The sequence below is a fragment of the Rattus rattus genome, chromosome 12 (genome assembly GCF_011064425.1).
Source record: "Rattus rattus isolate New Zealand chromosome 12, Rrattus_CSIRO_v1, whole genome shotgun sequence".
In the NCBI taxonomy this organism is placed as follows: domain Eukaryota; kingdom Metazoa; phylum Chordata; class Mammalia; order Rodentia; family Muridae; genus Rattus; species Rattus rattus.
Window position 1 is genome coordinate 82517273 of NC_046165.1, and position 21212 is coordinate 82538484.

General features: G+C 42.5%; 1 protein-coding gene across 1 annotated transcript in view; it reads right to left on the reverse strand.

The window, feature by feature from the left end:
* Window positions 1-21212, reverse strand: part of Cadps (calcium dependent secretion activator) — a 442640-nt gene that overhangs the window by 74668 nt on the left and 346760 nt on the right. Inside the window, 4 exon segments of the mRNA XM_032917997.1 lie at window positions 4629-4776; window positions 8573-8728; window positions 12112-12258; window positions 20287-20428. Coding sequence (XP_032773888.1) covers window positions 4629-4776; window positions 8573-8728; window positions 12112-12258; window positions 20287-20428 — 593 coding nt within the window.

Here is a 21212-nt window from a genome sequence, read left to right on the forward strand (position 1 = left end):
ACTAAGGTTGTGAATCATGTTGCTAAGTGCTAGATATTAAAGAATTCCTCATTGAAATTCAGGTAATGACAAGATCCGTACTCCTTTTGCCGGATTTTCCTGTCACTGGTGATTTCTTTGACTAACTTGCTTTTCTGGAACCACAGTGAGCCTCCTCCATTACTCTGTACTCTCCCTGGGCTATTTATTGTTTTCGGCAAATGGGAAGCCTCATGAAGTAGGGGTGCATGCCCATAGGGGTCCCGTCTTCCCTGCTAGCTGTTCTCATGAAGCCCTGTGTAAATTGCCTGTTTATCTCATTTTACTTGCAACTTAGCAGATTTGTGTCTTCTAATTCTCCCGGTGGCTTCCTCGCACTTGACCCATACTCTGAAGTCCGGACAGCAGTAACTAAGAGGAGCACAGGTTCTCAGTGGCACAAGAAGAGTGGGGAGTTGGCTTTCGCATCGGATGGGCTACGTGATTGTAAATCCAGGACTGCTACGGGAAAAGCATCCCACTTGACTTCCTGTGCTGCACATTTTGCCTTGTCATGGAACAGATTGTGTGTATGTTATCTTTCTGTTAAGACCATCTGACCTTGGAAACGAGATGAAAACACACTAGGCCAAGTGAGAAACTATTTAATACACAATTTCCTCTTTATTGGTACTTCACAAATTTTAATGAAAAAATAAATATTTAAGATGGAAAAGTATGGTGAACAAATGTCTCAACAGCTGCCTTTAGACGAGACTTTATCCCAGTGATTAAACTCAGGGAGTGATTGTAAAACTGGAGATTGTATTCACTCACTAGTGCCTAGTCCAAAACAGGTTGAGGGAGACGATCTGTAATATGGGCTTAATGGTTGATCTTCTAAACCAAATAGCACACAAGAATAGAAGTCTAATGGTTTCCAAGTCTTCTTATCTCAGTTCTAGAATGTCTCCAGTCTTCTCTACTCAAGTCCCCATTAACTAGTCCATTTCACTTTAAAGATAAATCTCATCATTTTGTATAATATGGACTATTTCAGGTCACAGCTGACTATTGAGATGCAATAAAATTACAACTGATTTCCTCCTGACCGTTCTCGGCTACACTAGGAGGCTTCACATCCCACAAGCTGGTTACTCAAGTGCCATAGGCTCCTTATATTTAGAAGGAATCCTGATAGGCCTTACTGTATGGGAACAAATATCCCTAGGTGAAGAACAAAAGATTAGAATACAGTGTTAGATGGGTCTTTAATCTTGGGTGTATGTGTATTATTTCTGGGGAAAATATGTACAAACTCTAGTTATTATTTTCACTTAACAAGTGCTGAGTTAGAAAAAATATGCAGACTTCTTTACTTTTTAAACTCTATGCCCAGAATAAATACATTCCAGTGTCTAGCGGCAAAGTGTTACAACTCTAATCTTACACCTAGAAGTCAGGGAACTGGATCTCCACTGTCAAAAGCCTGAATAGTTTTAAATGGTTATGTATTGCATGCTGGATCTTGTGTGTTACTCAACAAACAATGGTAACTGGCTTGTTCAAGAGCACACAGTTTGAGCGAGAAGACAAAGGGTCATAGGATCTAGTGATTTAATTCCTGGACAATTTGCTCTTTTAGAAAACCAGACTCCAAAGTTCGGCCAAGATAATTTTAGTTTAGCCAAGAAATAATTCATGGTGACCATGAGAGTCAGAGTCATTTTGACAAGGGTGAGCTTATTATATTGTATCACTTGTCCTTAACAAGGATCTATGGTTTGGATTAAGAAACACTGTAGGTCTTCTGCAATTGCATGGGAATACTGTTTATAAGTATTTCCTTGGAAGTGGATCTATAGCTTTGACCGGATTCTTAATGGAGTTTCATCAACTCCACCCTCTCCCCAGTCTCAAAATTATCCTCAGAACCCCAGCACTGAGCTCAGAGTGACATTGTTGTTTAACTACCTGTTCAGGGATGTGGCACCTTAACAAGGCAGTAGCAAAGCAACCTGGAGAGGAGATCTAGGATCTCCTATGACCACAGAGAGGTCAGTCCTCTGATAGCCACTCTCTTCTACTGAGGAAGAGGGGTCATTCTTGTGAATCTCAGACATGATATATACTCAAAAGCTCTGAGAGGAAATTTACAAATTGGACCCCAACCTTAAAAGAAAAAAAATTTCCTTTGCTTTCTTTTTGTTCTTGCTCGGAGGGATATGATATCACACAGAAGATGTATATATTTAAAACATTGAAACAGAATGGAAGAGAGGAAAATCATGTACATATATGCCTAGAATATATACACATATATAGAATCCAAAAATCCCAGCTGACAATTGGGCAAAGGTATATATCCTGGAATATTATTCAGCCACAAATAGAAAGAACAGTACATGCTACAACATGCATGGATCTTGAAAACATTATGCTAAGTGAAAGAAGTCAGGCACCTAAAGCCCACCAATTGCTTGGTTTTACTTATTTAAAAAGCCAAAAACAGAAACAGGCACATTTGCAGAATATAGGTTGAAGATAGCCTAGAACTGGGAGAATACAGGCAGAACACTGGCTCTTGATGTATGGTTGGTTTCTTTTTAAGACCATGAACATGGCATAAAATTGACTGTGATGACTGCTATGGGAATACAGCCCTGGGAATGTGTACTTCTGAAGGGTAAATCCTATGTGAATGTGATTTGCAACGCCACGATTTAAGAAGCAGCAGCAGCAGCAACAACAACAACAATGACAACAGCAACAACAAGACAAGCAGTGGAGCTTTAAGGGGGGAGAGAATCCAGAGTGATGCATTCCAGAAAGCACAAACTCAAAAGGGATCTTTAATGACTTAGAGAGATTTGATGATTTAGAGATCTCACAGTAAGTTTTGCAGAGTGGGCTCTGTGAAAACCAGGGATTTCAGAATCCTCCAGGGAAGCGTGGGCAAGTGGTGGTGTGCAGAGACGCTAGGGTAGAGAGGAAAGGTGCCCCCCCCCAGATCAACTCTATTTTTATGTGTTTATGTGCTAGGATTCTGGATAAAGTATGAAAAACTGATTCTGCAGCGAAAATAGGCCAAATAAAAACTATATTGGTGATATCATTTTACAGATGGGGAAACTGAGGCTCGAAAAGACTGCCAGGATTATCCAAGTCCAGTTTGCAGCACCACTCAAAAGGCTTATCCAGGTGACTGGCAACCCAGGTCTCCCTTACTATTATTCCAACCTTTCCCTCATTTTCAGACAATGAGGAGCCTCAGATCACTGCTTCCCGAGTGTGTCTTCTAGAGTAGCCACCAGTGTGGCTATCCTCATCAGAGATGGCCACAGAAGCCTAAATTTCTGTATGCAAGTGGGGTTTGTTTTTTTTTTACACATGTGCATTTGTATGTATTGGCAGGTGCACGTGTGTACATGCGTGGTACATACGTGCTCACATTTGTATCCGTGTGCTGGTGCATGCATGTGTGGGGATGCCAGAGGACATCTTGGATGTTATTTCTCAAGAACTGTCCTCCAGAAGTTTACATTCTTTGAACACAGCCCAGACAAGTCGAAATACTACGAGATGAATCTCCAGAGAGTTCTGGAAGGTTAATGCACAATGAATTCGTCAAGCGCTGGGCTGACTCTTTTGCACAAGTGGCTTGGGGATAAGAACCCAGGGCTCTGTATTGACTCTGGTGTCTCGAACTTTAACTCCATGGGGGAGGCTCAACGGAAATCAGCCAGAGCAGAAGCTAGCAGGGGTGGCTAAGGAAGCTCGCTTGTGGGAGAGACAAGGTTGGAGGAGATCTTGCCAGTAGAGAACATCACCAACCCACATATAAAATGGAAGGTGCCGAAGGGGAAAAATAAATAACGAGCAAGGAGCAAATATAATTTAGTAAAAATTCTGAGCATGTAAGGCTGGTATTGAAAGATCTGATTTAGGAGCAATTTATGCCAATTGGCAACAGTATAGAGTTGCCAGAAATGTTACTGAATTAATTCTAAATTGGTATATGAATATCTAGCTGGCTTAAGGCCATCGGAGAAAAATGATCATGATCGTCTTTAATCAAGTCCAAGTCGCTGCTTCCTTCTCCTTCACATTTTAAATCTGACTTTAGAATCAGAAACTCTGCAAAGGAATAAAACTTCTGGTCAGGGAAGATTCACAATTAATTCATCCTAGGGAAAACTGAAAGCTTGAAAATTGCTTTGGACCTGCAGAACCTACTGGCATAGCTTGGGAGTGGCTTGGAGTGAGTTCTCCTGCTATCCAGATGTTCAAGGGCTAAGATATACTACCCATTGGAAGAGACTAGCATTCGGACACCCCCACATCTGGTACAGAGAATGGCCTATATAAATAAGGTCACCAAACATTCTTCAGCTTAAAGAAACCTCACGACCACTTGAATTCTAGCCAAGAACCTCTTCCAAGTGACTGGCACGCATATCAGCACATGCCTCAGAAATTGACTTGACAGATACTGAACACTTATCCATGGCTTCATCTGCAAATGTTAAGAGTGTATTTCTAAAACTAGCAGACTTGGGTAGGAAGAAGGAATTTGTGAGGGTTTCTTCTACATGATCAATGGAGAGAGAAGAGGGGAGAAGGGAGAAGGCGGAAGGGGGGAAGGGTGAAGTTGGGTTGTTTTTTTTTACCTCCTGGCCCATTTCCATGCTGCAAAGTTTTGTTGATTGAGCTTTGGCATCAACCATAACATTAAACATGGTGCATATTGACTGTGGGACTCGAAAATCTGTTGATCGACTGGTTTTTTGCAGCTTAACTTCAAATGCAATCCTGGTTCTATTAAAACAAAGCAGGGAAAGACCAATTCAGCGTTCAGATGGCAGGAGGTGGAGGAGAAGAGGTAGAGATTAGTGACAAAGAAACTTGAAGGCCGTAGTCCGTTTCAACCCACAGTGACTCCACACGCGTTCTTTTTCAATGACTTCCCCATCTAGGGAGGGCTTCTCCATGTGGGCGGTCCTCCATGCTGCATGCTTCCTTAGCAGTCCACAGAACACCTGTAGCTCTGTGTGCTATCTATAGATTACATGGTATGGAGAGCCCTAATTGTAGAAGAATAAATGAATTAAAAAAAACCTGATTATAGCATTACAACATATGCAGCCTCTCTCACATTGGCAAGTGCCTACCTCGAAGCACTTCACTTAAAAACAAAACAGGAGCAGGCAGTTTCTCATCCTCAGAGCCCCAGTGTTGGGGAAAAAGCTTAAATGACCCTTATTGTTGTTTCTTTTACTTTTGAAAAGAGACCGAAAAAAATCTTTTTTTAAAGTCCAAAAATTTTTATTACATGGGTTGAAAGACTTAAAAAAAATAGATTGTGCTTGCTAAAGAACCGTTAGAAGAAAATGTATCAATCTATGAAAATGGCTGCCCTTGGGAAGGGGATGAGAAGTCATGTCTTTCGGGAGCTTTTGGCTTTGTTTTGTTCTCGTTACCATTGTTACTAATTTTTTGTAAGTAGATATTCTTATTTTTTATACAAATAAATAGTAATAGCAATTTCCTTGGCATAAAACTATATTACAGAAACTCCATGCAATCATTTTTTTTTTTTTTTGGGTAACATAATGTTGACATAGGTCAAATTATGATACTGGAGACCTATTAGGCTCTCACAGGAGAAGCCATTACAATGTAGGTAGTTTATAGTACAGGTACGAGATCCAGTCCTTGGCATTGCTATTCCAGAAGTAGGGGGGGACCAGCTCTGTTTTAAAAGGTTTCAGAGAAGTGGGTGACATCCTCACCTATCCTTTGGGAAAGCACCTGGTCAATAAGTGGCTTCATTAAAGTCTGCATTGCCCACAGCCACCTTCCAGAGCTCATGCAGTCACGAGGATGGCATGGCTTTGGGAGGAATTGGGAGCTGTTTTCTATTGGTGCATAGGAGGACCACACAGCTAGTTAGCTCGGAAAAGGATGCCAGCTCGCTAGCACACCCTGGGTGCATGTAGGGAAGCCAAGTATAATTTCTAAGGTTGGAAGCCCAGTTCCTAAGGGGGAAAAAAACACCCTCAAAACACCCCTATAGATTATATGATCATGTTAAAGATAAATGTATCTTGGCTTCTAAAGACTCAGTGCACTGAAGTAGCTTTCTAATCATGATGATCATTTTAAGCTCTGCTGAAAATACATCGTTCTGTAGCTCTGTGAAAAGGAGGCCTGATGGGTACTGAGTTGGACTGGGCCCTGTGCTGATCTTCCGAGGCTTATGCGCTAGTTCCGGCCCAATCTGAGAAATGGAAATGCTAAATCGCTCCTTTCCAATGAAGCAAGCGTCTTCCCTTTGCACATTTCTCTTCACAGGAGAACTGTTCCTAGCCTGTGGAGTGCAGGGCTGTGAAAAGAGGAAGGCAGATGTGGGAAATGAATATGACTATGAGAGCTCTGGGGGTCTGCAAAGCCAGGAATAGAGACGTCACTTAACCCAATTGACTCCTTGAGGGCAGAGCACTTAGGTTTTGCACCTAAACCCGATAGAGACCAGAGGCACCGTCACGGTCTGGTGAGTGTCCTGTACGTGCTGCGTGCCTAAAGCCACAGTCCGCTGTCCTTACCATGTGGCTTTTGGACAAAGGTTATTTATTCTGCCTCAAAGAAAGAACGGTTTTAGGTTCTTCCCACATACATTCTATACCTTAAAAGCTGGAGCTGGGGGATGTTTCTGGCAGCATCTGTGTTTAGGTTTAGAGCCTTGACAGAAAGTGACATCAGGAAACTCTGGGTGTTAGAGCTGCCCATACGCATGCAGTGACACGAGTCCTGACATTGAAAGGCGACTTCACTACTGTGTTCCAGGTAGATTTCTGTGGCTTGGGGGTGGGGGGAGTGTCCAGGGACGAAGGTCCATCCCCTGTGTCTTAGTAGCTTACCTCCTATGGATGCCTGAGCAAAACAACACCGTGGTGTGGGAGGAATGGACCCCAAATACCATCCTCAGATATTCTCTTTATTTCTCCTAAGTACCTCTCTCTCATTTACCCCCTCTCCAGAAGATTGGCTTCAGACAACCATTGCTTCGGCTAAAATTATATATAGACTATTAGGGACTACAGAATGAAAAACTGGAAACTTTTTGACCATACGGTTGAAAATCAGACCTGTCTTTGTTTCTACAGCTGGGCAGAAAAGGACGAAATCCACTGTCTGGATCGCTCAGACTTTAGATTTGCAGAAGGGCAAGCGTCTGCCCGGTGGCTTCGAAGCTCAGGGTTCCTTTCCTGGGTTCACGGAGTTGCCGATTACCCACCTACAACAATACTGCTCTCTTGCCCTGAGAGGTTTCCGGTTTGTTATACTATTTCTCTTTTCTTTTTTCAGGGTATCAAAGGCTGGATTCAGAGCACTCTTAGGCAAGCCCAGCCCCCACCACTCACAACTTATTCATCAACTTAAGTATATAACATCTGGAGACCTGGAGAAGCCAAGATTGCTTATGGGTTAGTTTCTCCCTCCCTCCCCCTCCTTCCCCTTCCCTCCTCCCTCCCTCCTTTCTTTCCTTTCAATTTTTTTTCTTTTCTTTTTAGAAAGAGGAAAACTAATGGTATACTTTCCAACCAGAAAAGAAACTTGGATGTGTGTTTAGGGATAACCAGGGTGGTGATGATGTCAAATACAGATGTGGATTCTCCTGGTTTGACAGGTGCCTTTCCTTCTCCATTGTATGTCAAGGACTCAGCACTCGACCTACTCTATGATATCTGACCAGAGGATTTTGCTGAATGGATAAAGACTTTTATTTATTCTCTTCTTGTTTCTACCTCAGACCAATCAGCTTCAGGCCTGCAAGCAGAGGGATTCATTTTTTCTACTCTAAGCCCCAGTGGCAAAAAGGGAAAAATCTGTGGGGGTTAAAGCACACGTGTGGTGTCTCATGACTTCATGAAAATTCCTGGTTAGAATGAGGGTAAGAAAATTAACCCCTGGTGCACATGCCCAGTACTCGGCTCACGTGCACATAGTGAATGATGATGCTACCAAGGCTTAGTTTCTTTTGGAAATTCAGTGACCTAGATTCCATATACACTGGATCTAGAGCTGTACGATTTCCCTCTTCCTGTCCATATTCTTTTCTCGCTGTCCATTCTCCCCGCCTACTTACTTATAAATGTTTACCGTGTAGCTATTTTGTGGCAGACATGCTAGGTGGTGGGGTATAGAGATGAACAAGGGTGGATGGGAGTCCTCTTGACTCACAGAACCAGCAATGGGACGGACAAACTGGCAGCTAAATAACTTTATTTCTGGATACAGAGCAGGTTAGTAGACATTCAACGTGGGCAGCTAAGCCCACATTTAAAAAGTCCAGTTGACTTTTAAAAATGGTGGTTGATATTTTATGACAGGGTCTTGCCATGTAGCCCAGGCTGGGTTTGAATTTACGGCAACTCCTGCCTCTTTAGTGCTGGGGTTACATTGTGGCTACCCTTACTGGAGCTGACTCGGATTAGCGGGATTAGCGATTACCTTCTCCACAACTTTACAAAACACTGACATGGGCTCACTGGTCTTTCAGAGCTGCATGATGGGAAGAAAGGGCTGGGTCTTTCTATCCAATCATTCCTACCTCTTGACGCAGGACTCAATCATGTCGCTTGCCATTAGTTTTAGCCGCTGCTCTAAGTGCTTTCCAAACTCTTCCTCAGGCCAGTGTAGGTCACGGATGAAAGTCTGAAGGGCATCAAGTTTCCAGAACAAATCTTCTGATGTACCTGATCCGTTACTGGTAGGATAAAAAAAATTAGAAATCAAAAGTCACCCAGTTGCCTTGCGCTTGAGAGAAACTAACATAGAGACAACTTGGGGCTGGAAGGCTTAAGGCAAACAGTGGCTTCCACATACGAAACAACGTGTGTTGGCGGCGGAAGGGGGGGGCAGTCTCCACTGGCAGAACTTGAGTTTTACCATACAGGACCCAGTTCACTTTACTCAGCCAATTGCTTCAGACCATCAAGATGACTGAAGAGGTTGTTGTCTCCTTATAAGTAGGAGGATAGCGTATGGTAAAAATCAGCCTTCTTTTAATAACCACATTAGCATATGTGATGATTCAGTTGAAGGCTATGAACCAGGGGGAGAAGTAAGTCTCCATGGATAAGAACTACATGATAACATGCAGTTATTAGGATCCAGGGCTTCATGCATTTCCCCAGTTCTCCTCCAGAGTGGAGACCTCTTGGAAATGGCATAAGACTTGGGTTTCCAAAGGACAGTGCTAACAAAGTGGTGAGCGAGGACCTGCTTTCTCTCTTGAAGAGCTGGAAAAAAAAAACCTCAGGAGACTCAGATAGAGACAGGGACACTTGGGTACCTTGAATCCCAAAGTCCTGTCCAGTGGCCTTACAATTTTCCCGGAGCAGCCTGTTACATCGGCAGCTCTAGGATGAGGGGAGTTGGGGCAGATGAAGTGAGTAGACAGTGGATCTCTCATACTTCAGGTCTCCAAACCTGAGCTCTCTCCCCATTGTTCCCAGTCCTCTACAGATCCGAGGAAGTGGGACTTGATTCCTTTTTTGTACGATGACATCCAAGAGACTTTTTCCTGGGACATCCGTGGAAGGCCTGTGCCTGGGAAACATTCTACCTCTTCCCCTCTGGCCCTTCTTGGGCTGGCTTTCTCTTTCGTAATCACCCCATTTGGAACTCTTGAGGGGTGGCCAACTCCCTACCCCCTTCCTCGCATACCACTAATGCTAACACAGTAATTTATAAAATGTCCAACACACCATGCATTACCACTTCTTCTGACATCGTCTATAGAAACAGACGAGAGTGGGTGTTTCTATTGTGACAGATGCCAGCTGCATTGAATTAATGCCTCAGAGAGAAATATAGCAGAGATGCATCCACAGCTACTGCAGGGTGGGGAGGGGGCGAGCTCCCAACATGCCGAGAGAGAAGGAGCCAGAGCCTACAGCCTGCACCAACAGGGCGGATGCTGTCAGAACAGACCAGTTCGAGGTCAGTGCCGAGATGTATCTGACACGAAGGAGCAGGTGACATGAGAACACGTCCTTAAAATGAAAGGTGGCAGAGGAGAGCCGGGATCATGAAAAGATATCGAATCAGGCATTTCCTAGCGGGAGACTGTGGGTCTATGTCTTCTTTTCAGATACTAGAGTGAGCTTCATTTAAAAGTGGGGGAATGCACTTCTCTCCACGGAAGTTCAGCCTTCCCCCTACCCCACCCCATGCTTGGGAAAAATGAAACCCCAACTTTGTCTAGTCTAAGCCCCGTTTTGGAACTGCATGGTTTATGTTTTAAATCATTAAGTGCATATGAATGCAATAATTGGTATTTATTACAACAACATTTTGACACCCATCTGGTTTCAGAGTTTCAAAAAATTCTTGTAGCATTTTTTTTCTTTGAAGAGCTTATTATTAAGTTTTGACATGAGGAAAAGAATATTTTCTTTTTATTTTTAAGATAAACTGTTAATGTTAAGGCAATAGCACCAAGATTATTTTGATTGCTGAGCAGTTACCAAAATGTGTTCCCACCCATGCCTTAATTAATTGAATGGAGGCTATTATCTGCCTTATCACAATGTCTTGATTCATATCTTTTCAAAAACAGTATCACAGAACATGCACGGGACAAGCTAAGAGAAGCTTTCATCTATTTGGTTTTAATTTGAAACAGACACTATCTAATCTAATAAACAGACACTAACTAATTGAACTTGTAAGATTGTCATCTTAGCATGAATATGATGTAGTTTTCAGGAAAAATTGTCCTCAAAGATGAGAAATTTGGAGGTTCGAATTTGTCTCTAGGAGAGAATCAGACCCATTGGCCTCACGATTTCACTGTGGGCTTGTGCATGACTACAGTTTTAAAGAATAGCAGGGGGATTTTGGGGCACCAGGTCAAGAAGTCATTTTACTGTCCTAGTCTCCTTCTGGATTCACGGTGAATCTGAAATCATCAGGGGCCACCTTGATGAACGGGAGCTGGAGATTTCAAAACATCCCTGCCAGCTTCAGGTCATTTTTTACTCCTTTGATAATAACACTTCCCTTTGAAAACGTGCCAGTTTACTCTTCCAAGGAAAAGCTTATCTGGCCTATAATTAGCTGTGGTCAAAGCGGAGGATCAAAGGAAGGTGGAGAACTGGTAAAACCTTATTTCACTTATTAAATCACCCACATGGTTCTCATTTCATCTCACCGAGGTAGAACCGAGGGGCACTGGATCTTCTTGCTAAGAAAAGGGAGAGAAGATTCACTTCCCAAGTGAGAAGAAATATCCGCTGACTCCCCATGTCCTTCGAGCTGCCTGCTTGGAAGAAGTGACATTTGCTCTAGGCAAAACTACCTCCCACATCCCTGACATTCCTCTGGAGGAAGCAAAAACCGAGTCTGCACTGAGAATGCACAGACACTGCTGCCCAACCGTAATTGTGTGTGGCCTGACTCTCACATTCTCAAGTTCAGAAGGCTTCTTGCTGCCTAGACGTCAAAGTTTCCTGCTGTACTTTGTCTTTGGGAGATGTCTACACATGCACTTTACCTAGTCTGGGAGGTCCATTCACAAATTTTCATGTGGTCCTGAACATTCCATTCCGATATCCTGCTATTTACTGGCACCGGGAAAATCCTTTATGGATTTAATCGGCCTTGAAAAAATATTTAATTATTAAACAAACAAACAAACAAAAAAACCTGCTCCTAGGTCAGCAAGCTTCTTTTGGAGACGTGGACCAGATCAGAAGGGACTGGTCAGCCCATCAAAGAATTTTCTTTGACTACGTGGGGATGAATAATTCCTGAAGTCCTACATCGAAGGGCATTGAGTCCTGCATAAAGGCTCCTGCATTGAAAACTGGGGTAGAAATCCTCATACAAAGTAATTCAGGAAGTAAAGCATAGTCCTCGAGTGTTCAGTGGGCGTTAGACAAACCGTTACTGCGTATATATAGCAAATGTCTTATAAACACGATGGATGCCAGAAATAAACAATATTGTCTCTGCACGATCAGCAAAATATGTCTAATTATCCTTCTCCATCTCTGTTATATAGGATGTATAGAAATAAGCAGTACATATCCATGCCAAGATCACTTAAATTTAAATGAGATCTAATGTGAACTGAATACACACTCAGCATCATATATAGCAGCCATCCATGACGGTGCCGAAAAAGTAGGCATTTGTGGGATGCCTAGAGGGATGTTAACTGGTAGATTTGGTACTTTGGGTAGGTTCACATTGGGTAGGTTCACATTGGGTAGGTTACTGGTTAAACTCCTGTGGAAGAAACAGACAGAAAGAAAAAATACCATCACAGTGACAATGTAGATGTGGCAGAAGCACACAATAGCTGTAAACCAACTGGCTAAGTACACAGAAGACAATGGTGTAGACTTGAGCAACACATTGAGTAAGCGGGTTACGGATGGAGAGCTGGGATGGGACTTGGTATCGTCAGGTTAATGGGAAACTTAAAAGTGCAGACACCAATGGAGCATGCGAACACAGTGGTCACATAACCGAAATGTCTCAGAGAACTCTTGTCTTCAAGGCCACTTCCAAAAGAATCTAGAGCTCGCCCTATAAGAAGAGCTTGGCGTTGGTGGAATTCTGGCTGTGGCTGGAACCAGGGTGCCATGAGACAGTGGGTTTGCTAGAACGGTGAGGTGGGGCAAAGGGATGCAATGGATCAGCTCTCGTGTTCTTTCTGTAGTGCAGTGGATAATTAATAATTCATCGTATTTCCCCACGGAGAGGATAGGAGTGCACTTATCAGAAAAGACTGATTACAGTAGAAGTTAGCTAACACACTTGGTCCTCTGACCTGACCATTACCCAAAACACACATGAGTCAACATATTGTACTGTACCTCCTAGATGTATATAAGGAGTAGATTTCAATCCCAAATACATTTATACAGTGTGTACATGTATGAAATTTTCTAAGTATAAAGGTATTTAAGTAAAAACAAAGACTACCAAAATACTTCTTAAGAATATTAGTGTTGTAGGGCATTAGCTGTGCCTGCTTTCACTCATAACTTACTGTCAACGGAAGATTCCTTCAGGCAGACATTAGACACCAAACGGAAAGGAAAGGCTCACCGAACTGTATGTGCACACAATAGCGATATACAGAAATTGAATGCCTTCCAACTGCCACTTCTAAAGACAGGAATGCGTGTGTCAGAAGGGATGGCAAAGAGGAAGGACTCACACGTAGAAGAATGATTGTCCCTAGGGAATTTTATGGAACATTGGAGGAAAATGGATGCTTTCTCTCCCAAATCAGACTTATTAAAATGGAGATACGCCAGCACACAGAGACAGACACATAGGAAAAGAAAAGAAGCCCAGATTCAGGTCTTATGGAAAACCCTTGGTTCAAAAAATAAAATAGATTGACAATATCATCTAATGGTAGCTACCCCTGGGAATGGAAGACAGCCCGGAATAAATAATGCCTGACAGCGTCTTCTGGGAAGGCTGGGTTTTGTTGTTGTTCTGTTGTTTTTTAAAATACACATATGTGTATAGGAAAGAGAGGGGAGAGAAAGACAGACAGACAGCGCAAACGAGCCAGTAGTCAACCTAGGGTTGTTGTCCACCCCCTTTGATGCCAGCTCTCCCATTAGCTTGGTGTTCACCAATTAGATGAGAGCACTTAGCCTGCAGGTGTCCTGGACCCACCCATCCCCATCTTCCCAGTGTTGGGGATTACAAGTGGATGCTCCACAGTGGCCCAGTATCATTATATGGATCCTAGGAACTGGACACAGGTTCTGTGCTTCTGAAGCCGCCAGTCACTCTGACCCTTCTCCTCAGCCGGGCTTTTACCTCCTGATGCGAGAGGAGGTGTGTGTGAAAATTTTACGAGCTGCACATTTTTTTTTCCTACAAAAAGTTTAAAATTTGTCAAAGCGAATGAAAAGGTGATGTTATTTTTTTTTTTATCAGCTTTTTGGTTTTGAAGGAGGTTTGAAGTTCAATTGAGTGATGGATGAGAGATGGATGGTGTTATAAGGAGAGAGAAGCAGGAGGGAGAGAGAGAGGGAGAAAGAGAGAGAATGAGAGAGAGAGGGAGAGAGAGAATAAGAGAGAGAGGAGGAGGGAGGGAGAGGGAGAGAGAGAGGAGGAGAGGGAGGAGAGAGAGAGAGAGAGAGAGAGAGAGAATGCTCAGAGATTCGAGTCAAATCAACTATATTTCTTTGGAGGGCCTGTGTCATGTACTGCTCCAAACACTGGCACTGAACATCTTGCAGAGGCTTTTGAAGGGTGTTCCAGGCAGCCAAAGTCACTGGCATGGTACAGCCCAGCCTAGCTCCGCATCTGAAAGGAGCCTCCCTGTTTAAGGGGGGAATTGACAGCACTTTGGCAGAGGACTTGAGGTTCTCTTTTTGGATCTTGTAGGGAAGGAGGAAGTTTCGCCAAAGCAGCACTGGCTGAGCTGTTTGCCTAGTAGGACTCCTGGAGGCCAGGCTGCCTCTGGGCACGCTCTGCAGGGCAAAGCTGCAGCAAAGACGCTGGCCCTGGGGACTGGCTTGGACGCTTGTCTCCCTCCACGAATAAGTCATTCAAATATTCCCAGCGGCAAGTCAGCCCTGGATTATGAACTGAAAACCCTAGAATGCACGGTTGCCAATCAGGTATCCTCCTCTTTCAGAGAGATAGGTGTCTCCCAGACCTATGGCTCCCTGGGGTGCAAGGATGCTTTGGGGGAACTCAAGAGAAATTGAACTAAATATTACTGTTAAGTAGAAGGGGAAAAAAATGGAACTTTCTCTTCCATGTGTCTCTGTTTAACTGGGGAATTTGCCTTTGAATTCGGTCCCTGGTGGTTCTCAGTCTTAAACACTGCCATGAAACAAATCCGTTGGCGATTTCCACTGAGACATGTGTAAGCCTATATAAGCAAATGCGATCATTAAATGATACACACACTGAATAATGATCAAGGAATTAGGAGATCTTAGCGATGGCAGCCTGGAAAGTTAAAATGTCAATTCTGAGCAAATTGTAAGTAGCCAGAAATGAATAACATACAAGTGTCTGCAAAAGCAACTCAATTTAAACACATTAGTGGATGGTGAGTACACAAACGGGAAGAGACCTTCGTTCCGCATACAAAGTAAAAAAATACTCATATTAATCAAAACGTATTGTTTTTTTTTCTTGTAAAATACAGAATTTTGGCCGTGAACCTAGGCTTCAGTAGACACATATCCTGCATAGCACATGTTATAAATGATTTAGTTTTAAAATGATAAGATATGACATTTCTGGCTTTATCGGAGTAATAAAGCATATTTTTATGTTACTTATATTTTATCTGGGACATTAAAAGAGTACCAATCAGAGGTAAATTCTAAGCATAGTATTTCAATATCACGTATTTAAAGGAAAATTCTGCATAGCACTCAGTTACGATGCAATGCTCTGGGAGCTGTAACGAATCATTATTTTCAAAGAGGGCTGGAGTGACTACTGGACAATCAGCCAGTCATGCTTCTCTGTAAGGACCATAAGTAGATGTCTCTTGGTAGGACAAGAAGTGAGAATTCGACTCCTAGTAATTGATACACATTAAAAATTAGCCTCATCCAATCCAGGGACCTTAACAAAAAGGGTTGCTTTCACTTAACTCCAATCTCTAGAGTCTGAGATACAAAATTCTCATCTGCTGTCTCTTATATCCATCCATGTTAGAGATGTGTGTGTATCTCATTTCTACGGATGGCAGTGAATATAGGTAGGGCCCTTTTCCTAAAATAGTTTTTAATGAAGACTGTTTCTATGCGGGAGGGGTATGGTTACATCATCTCTCAAATATTTCTGCTCTAAGCTTATGGATGGGGGTAGATTTTTAGATACAGAACATGTTCTACTTTTACAAGCCATTTGTTGCATGAATATATGAAGTGCATCTGTCTTTTCTTGGTGCTTTCACATTGAAGCTTCTCTCTGTGTTTGCCCTTAGGTCTAATCCAATTCAGGGGTAAGGGTACTAGTTGATACCTTCTTAGAGTCCGGAGTAAGGTCTCCTAACCTGTTATTCATTACTATCCAGCCCCAAACTTCCGTCTCTATGAAAGTTTGTAGGCTCTATTTAAAAAAAAATATTTAGGCTTATGAGTGCTCTATCTGCATGTATACCTACATGTCAGAAGAGGGCATCAGAACCATTATAGGTGGTTATAAGTTACCATGTGATTGCTAGGAATTGAACTCAGGACCTCTGGAAAAGCAGCTGGTACTCTTAACTACTGAGCCATCTCTCCAACCCCTCTCTATGAAAGTTTAATGCCACAGATACACTATCTATCTACCTATATATTGTATGTAGATCTATATTTTCTTTATGACAACTCTAAGATCATTTACCATAGCTTTGAGATTATTAAGCCCCATTGAGAAAGTATCCTTTACAGAATAGACCCCAAATGTCCTAAGATTTGAGAATCTCTCAAACATCTTCAAGGCTTGCCCCATCCTTGATAGTCCATGCTGGCCCACACCAAATGCTCAGCTTGCTTTGTTTTGTTCTGCTCCCCTGTGTATTCCCACTGGTGTGCATGGTCTTCCTGGTGAGCCCTGCCTCTTTGGAAATGCTACTCTTCCAGTCAGTTCCTTCCCAACCCTTCAGTGGAAACTCATGCCCCTATGAGCTACATTCTCACAACTCTATATATGATTTATACACACATACTTTGGCAATACTTAAAGCCATTTTCTTGTGTATATATTAATAGACCCAACTAGCTATAAATCCCCACTCTGGAGATTGTATCTTTTTCTCACCCCTCCCCATGGTCGTACTTTCCTCTTGTCTCCTTATAATCCCTAGCCTGTACAGGTTCCCAACATTCTGTTGATACAGTTGAACCTGGCTATGTGCCAAGCCCTGCTCTGTTCTAGATGCTGGAGCGAAGAGAGTGTGTAGTTGTGTGTGGACATGCATACTACATCCACATGCTATTACCAAGAACCCTATGAATGGAAATGTTTTGGTTATGAAAAGTCATTGTTTTATAAAGGGGGACACTGAGTCTTGGAAAAGTCAACTGATATAGGATCTTAATTCAGAGACACTGATGGTTCAAGATACTGTTTTAGGACTTTAAATTAATGTGTGTCCACATGAAGCAGGCAATGTGTCTGGAGATCAGGGAACAACTTTGTAGAACTGGTCCTTGTCCACCTTTCCCTGGGATCTGGCAAACAAACTTTCTGGGCTCCCAAGGACCTATCTCCTGAGTCATTTCACTAGCCCCAGAGTCAAGAGTTCTAGCTTTAATACCTGTATATTTGACAGCTAGTCACCCACAAACTGCTGAAGTTCCTAGAAGGGATACTTTCTTTTACCATCAAGTCTTCATCATTGGGAATGGGTATTAATTAAAAGGTACTTTTCATTTGTACATCTCAGGCCCAGAGGAGGAACAAGTATTTTAAGTACCAGGAAACCAGGATTTATAGTCCTTATCAAGAATCAGTATTTGCTTTACCCTTCCTAACCTGACACATGAAAATCACAAAGTCAAGGATTCCTTGCTCTCAGAAGAATCCAAGAAGAGACGAAGGGGTCACCCACCCATGGGAAAGCATTCCTGGATTCTTCTACTTTGAAGACCTTTCTGACATATTAGCAATGAGCCATCACTATATGGCTGGGTGAGGTGTTGCCCACCTGTGTGCAGAGACCAAACTTCACATTCAGGGCTGATAGACTTGCAAACTACCTGCCCAACTCTAGATAATGACCCTATGGCATGTCCTGATGGATGCTCAGGGAAGGGTTATGGCTTGAGGTTCCACTGAACACTGGTTTCATCTTGAGAGAGTCTTTGGGTGCAGTTGGAAGTGTGCATTGGGGTTCCACATCAGCACCCACAATAAAGTAAGTAAGATACAGTCCCTCTCTTCTCACAGACATGAAGAGCCACACTTTAAAGTAAACTTAAGACTTAGCTTTTACCCATGCTACCAATAACTTCCATTATACTAGGCACAGAATCTAACTGCAGTTAATTTTTCTTTACAGGGCAATAGTTTCATACAAAGAAATATGAAAGGTGAGTACTATTTTTATGCATTTCTTTTTACCTCTTTTATTCATTGCATATGTGTATGCACATACATCTTTGTGTGTATGTATATGTATGTGTACATGAATGGATGTTTTCGTGTGTTGTAGTCATGTGGCAGAAACTGAGATGACTAAAGGACTGGGCAACTTAAATTTCCCCAAGTCAGTTCCTAGTTCAGGAGGAAGCTGATGGAGAGAATTCTGAAAGAGTTTCTGCCATTATTGCTTTTGATAAAAATCCAAGTTGAAAGAGGCATCTTGGTTTAAGGAAGAGGGATGGCCTTCTCCAAGTGTCAAAGATGTCTCCCTGTGTGCTCTCTGCACTGTTAGAGGAATGGAGAGGTTTGTCTTTCTACGTACACACATGTCCCGATCTACCTTTGATTCTCCGTGTCATGGTGTGACTCAGAACTTCCACACAGCATCCATACTGTCTAAAAAGAAGCTAATTGGTGTGTGGTTAAAAGAAATGTTAATCTAGCTTATGCTTTACTTGGCCTTTTCAAATGTCTCCAGATACTCTCAAAGGCATGACATTGTCTGATATGAACTGAACATACCACAGACTAACAATAGCACAAATTGAACAGCAAAACATTTACTTCCTCCCCCCTCAGCCCCCACCCACATCCATACCTGTCTATATTCTCAGGTGATTACTCATAACACTCTTTTGAAAGTTTCAGGCATTTTAAATTATAAATCCACGAATCCAATATCATTAGTTTAAAAAAAAAACATTCTAGACTCCAATTGTGAAAGTGATTTTAATTCTATCTCTACTGCTGGTAGTAAGCACTCAGAACACTGAATGCTCCCAAATGAATAGCAGCCATATTGTTTGGCTTCTGAAGAAGTTAACAGATTATAAAATGACTTTAGTGACATTTTCACAGAAATTTATGACAAGTCTCAGGCCCTGGGTAGGAACTTTTTAAGGAATCATTTTTAGTGATGAGAAAACACATTCCTAGAAGTCAAACCCGTGCCTTCCTGCTAGGGCAAGGCCCCAGATCTATGGCTCTTTAAGAATCCAGGGTGGTGTCATTCTCCCCCTCTGTGTTGGCAACAGTATCTACCACATTTAAACCCAAGCAAGGGAATGCTATTTCAAGACCATTGCTATTTTCAAAACATGAATATCACTCACTTAAGCCTTTTTCTCTTCACAGCTCTTTTCCAAAGCACAATGGCCATGCTTATTATAACCAACAAACAAGTAAATACCCCCTTGTGAATGCCTTACCCTGCTTATCTAGGTTTAGACTCCTGAGGTAAAAGTCAACAGAATCATTACCTCTCTTTTCTTTCAAGCCGAGAGCTATGGGCTATTGATCCACTTTCAGTTGGGGCAAATCAAAGCAACTGTCCTGTGACTTAAGTATGGAAGGGGACAGAGGGAACTCTGTCAGTCAGGGTTGTCTAGAGATTGATATTAGAGGAACATTCATTTAGAAACCTGCTTCAGAAAAGGATTCTGTATTAAGGAAAGCCTCTTGAATTCTTTCCAACTGGGAGATAAGGTCTGGGTTTCCTAAGATTCTAGATATCTGCCTGGTTTGTTCTAGGTTGGTACATCTCAAAGATCTAAAGTGCTATAGAATATAAAATCATTTCTTAGAGAAGTGGTGGTGGGGGCTGCCCAAACAACTAGAGTCTACCAGGACAAAGGCAGAGCGGGGCTTTACTAGAGCTTTTCACATCGTATCACAACCCTCTACATAGGGGTGTCATTTCTGGGATATTTGGAACCTGTGCCTGGCTGTCCACAGGCATGGCCTGTTCCTCTGGTAGCAGAGAAGTCCCTGAGCTTGCCAAAGACACTCAATAGCTGAGATTGCCCAGGAGCTGTGGGGAGTGCCAAGGATTCCCCCATGATTTGTCCTGTGGGATTTGTAACGAATTAAAGCTTGTATATTGTGGTCAGGGCTTCCCCTTTTCTGGGGACCTTATGGAAGACACTGTGGGAAGTGACATTTGAGGAAGATAAGCAGAATAAATACCACACACATGGTTACATATCTTAGTCCTCTGTATCATTTGCAACACAAAGGTTTCAGTTTATACAAACACACTTTTACACCACCAGCACCATGTTCAATAAAACAGGGCTTGCCCTTTGTTCATACTAACAACAATAGCCATGTGCCACCATTTCTATATGACTCTGTAGCCATTTGTGCCCAAATTCCGATGGGATTAAAAGCAGGTTTCCTTACTTGACTGGTTCCCATGACTCCCGCTCAAAGCCCCTGTGGATAGATTGTGCAATTGAGGACTCCATCAGATCCACGTATCTAACAACGAGTGGGGCGAACAGATCCTGCAGGTGTTTGTGAAACTTTCCATTGCACAAGTTATCTAGAACAGATAAGCAAAATCCCGGTCAGAACCCCAGCAACGTTATCAAAGTACAGTGTGCACACAGAGGGTATTGCCTTCTATATCCAACACCCTGCTGCGAAGGAGACTGAAAGAAAAAAAAAAAGACAAAAGCAGGAACTTCATAGAAACTCATACTTGTATCCGAGAGGAAGGAAAATATGAACCAAAGTCATGTTACCAACTTGTGCGTCCCTATGCAAAGCATCAGCCCAGCATTTGTAAATGGCTTCTCTTCCTCCTCTTCTGCTGACTAGGTACAAAGGAAGAAGAAAACATTCCCTGTCTCTTCCCTCCATCACCCTCCCAGAGGAAGGACCTCTTTATGGTTGTCATTGCTACAAGATACTTGCAGTATGATTTGGCCAAACGTGTCTTTTATCTAGAAAATATCATCTCATAAAAATTGAAAAGCTTAAAGAGGTTAGGCTAATTTCTGGAGAATAAGTAAAACACAAGAAATGTATTCATTTTTCCACACAGCTCTTGAGTTCTTCTCAAAGACAGGCAAAAGAACTGCTATCTACAGTTAATTATATCTTCTCCACCCCCCCCTCTGGTGTGTGTGTGTGTGTGTGTGTGTGTGTGTGTTGTTTGTATGGAGGGTGTGTGTGGAGTGTGTATGTATGTATGTATGTATGTATGTATGTATGTATGTGTGGTATATATGTGTGTACAGAGAATGTGTGTGGAGTATAGTTTGTGTGTATGTTTAGGGTTTGTGTGTGTCTGTGTGTGGAGGATGCGAATGTGTCTGTGGAGT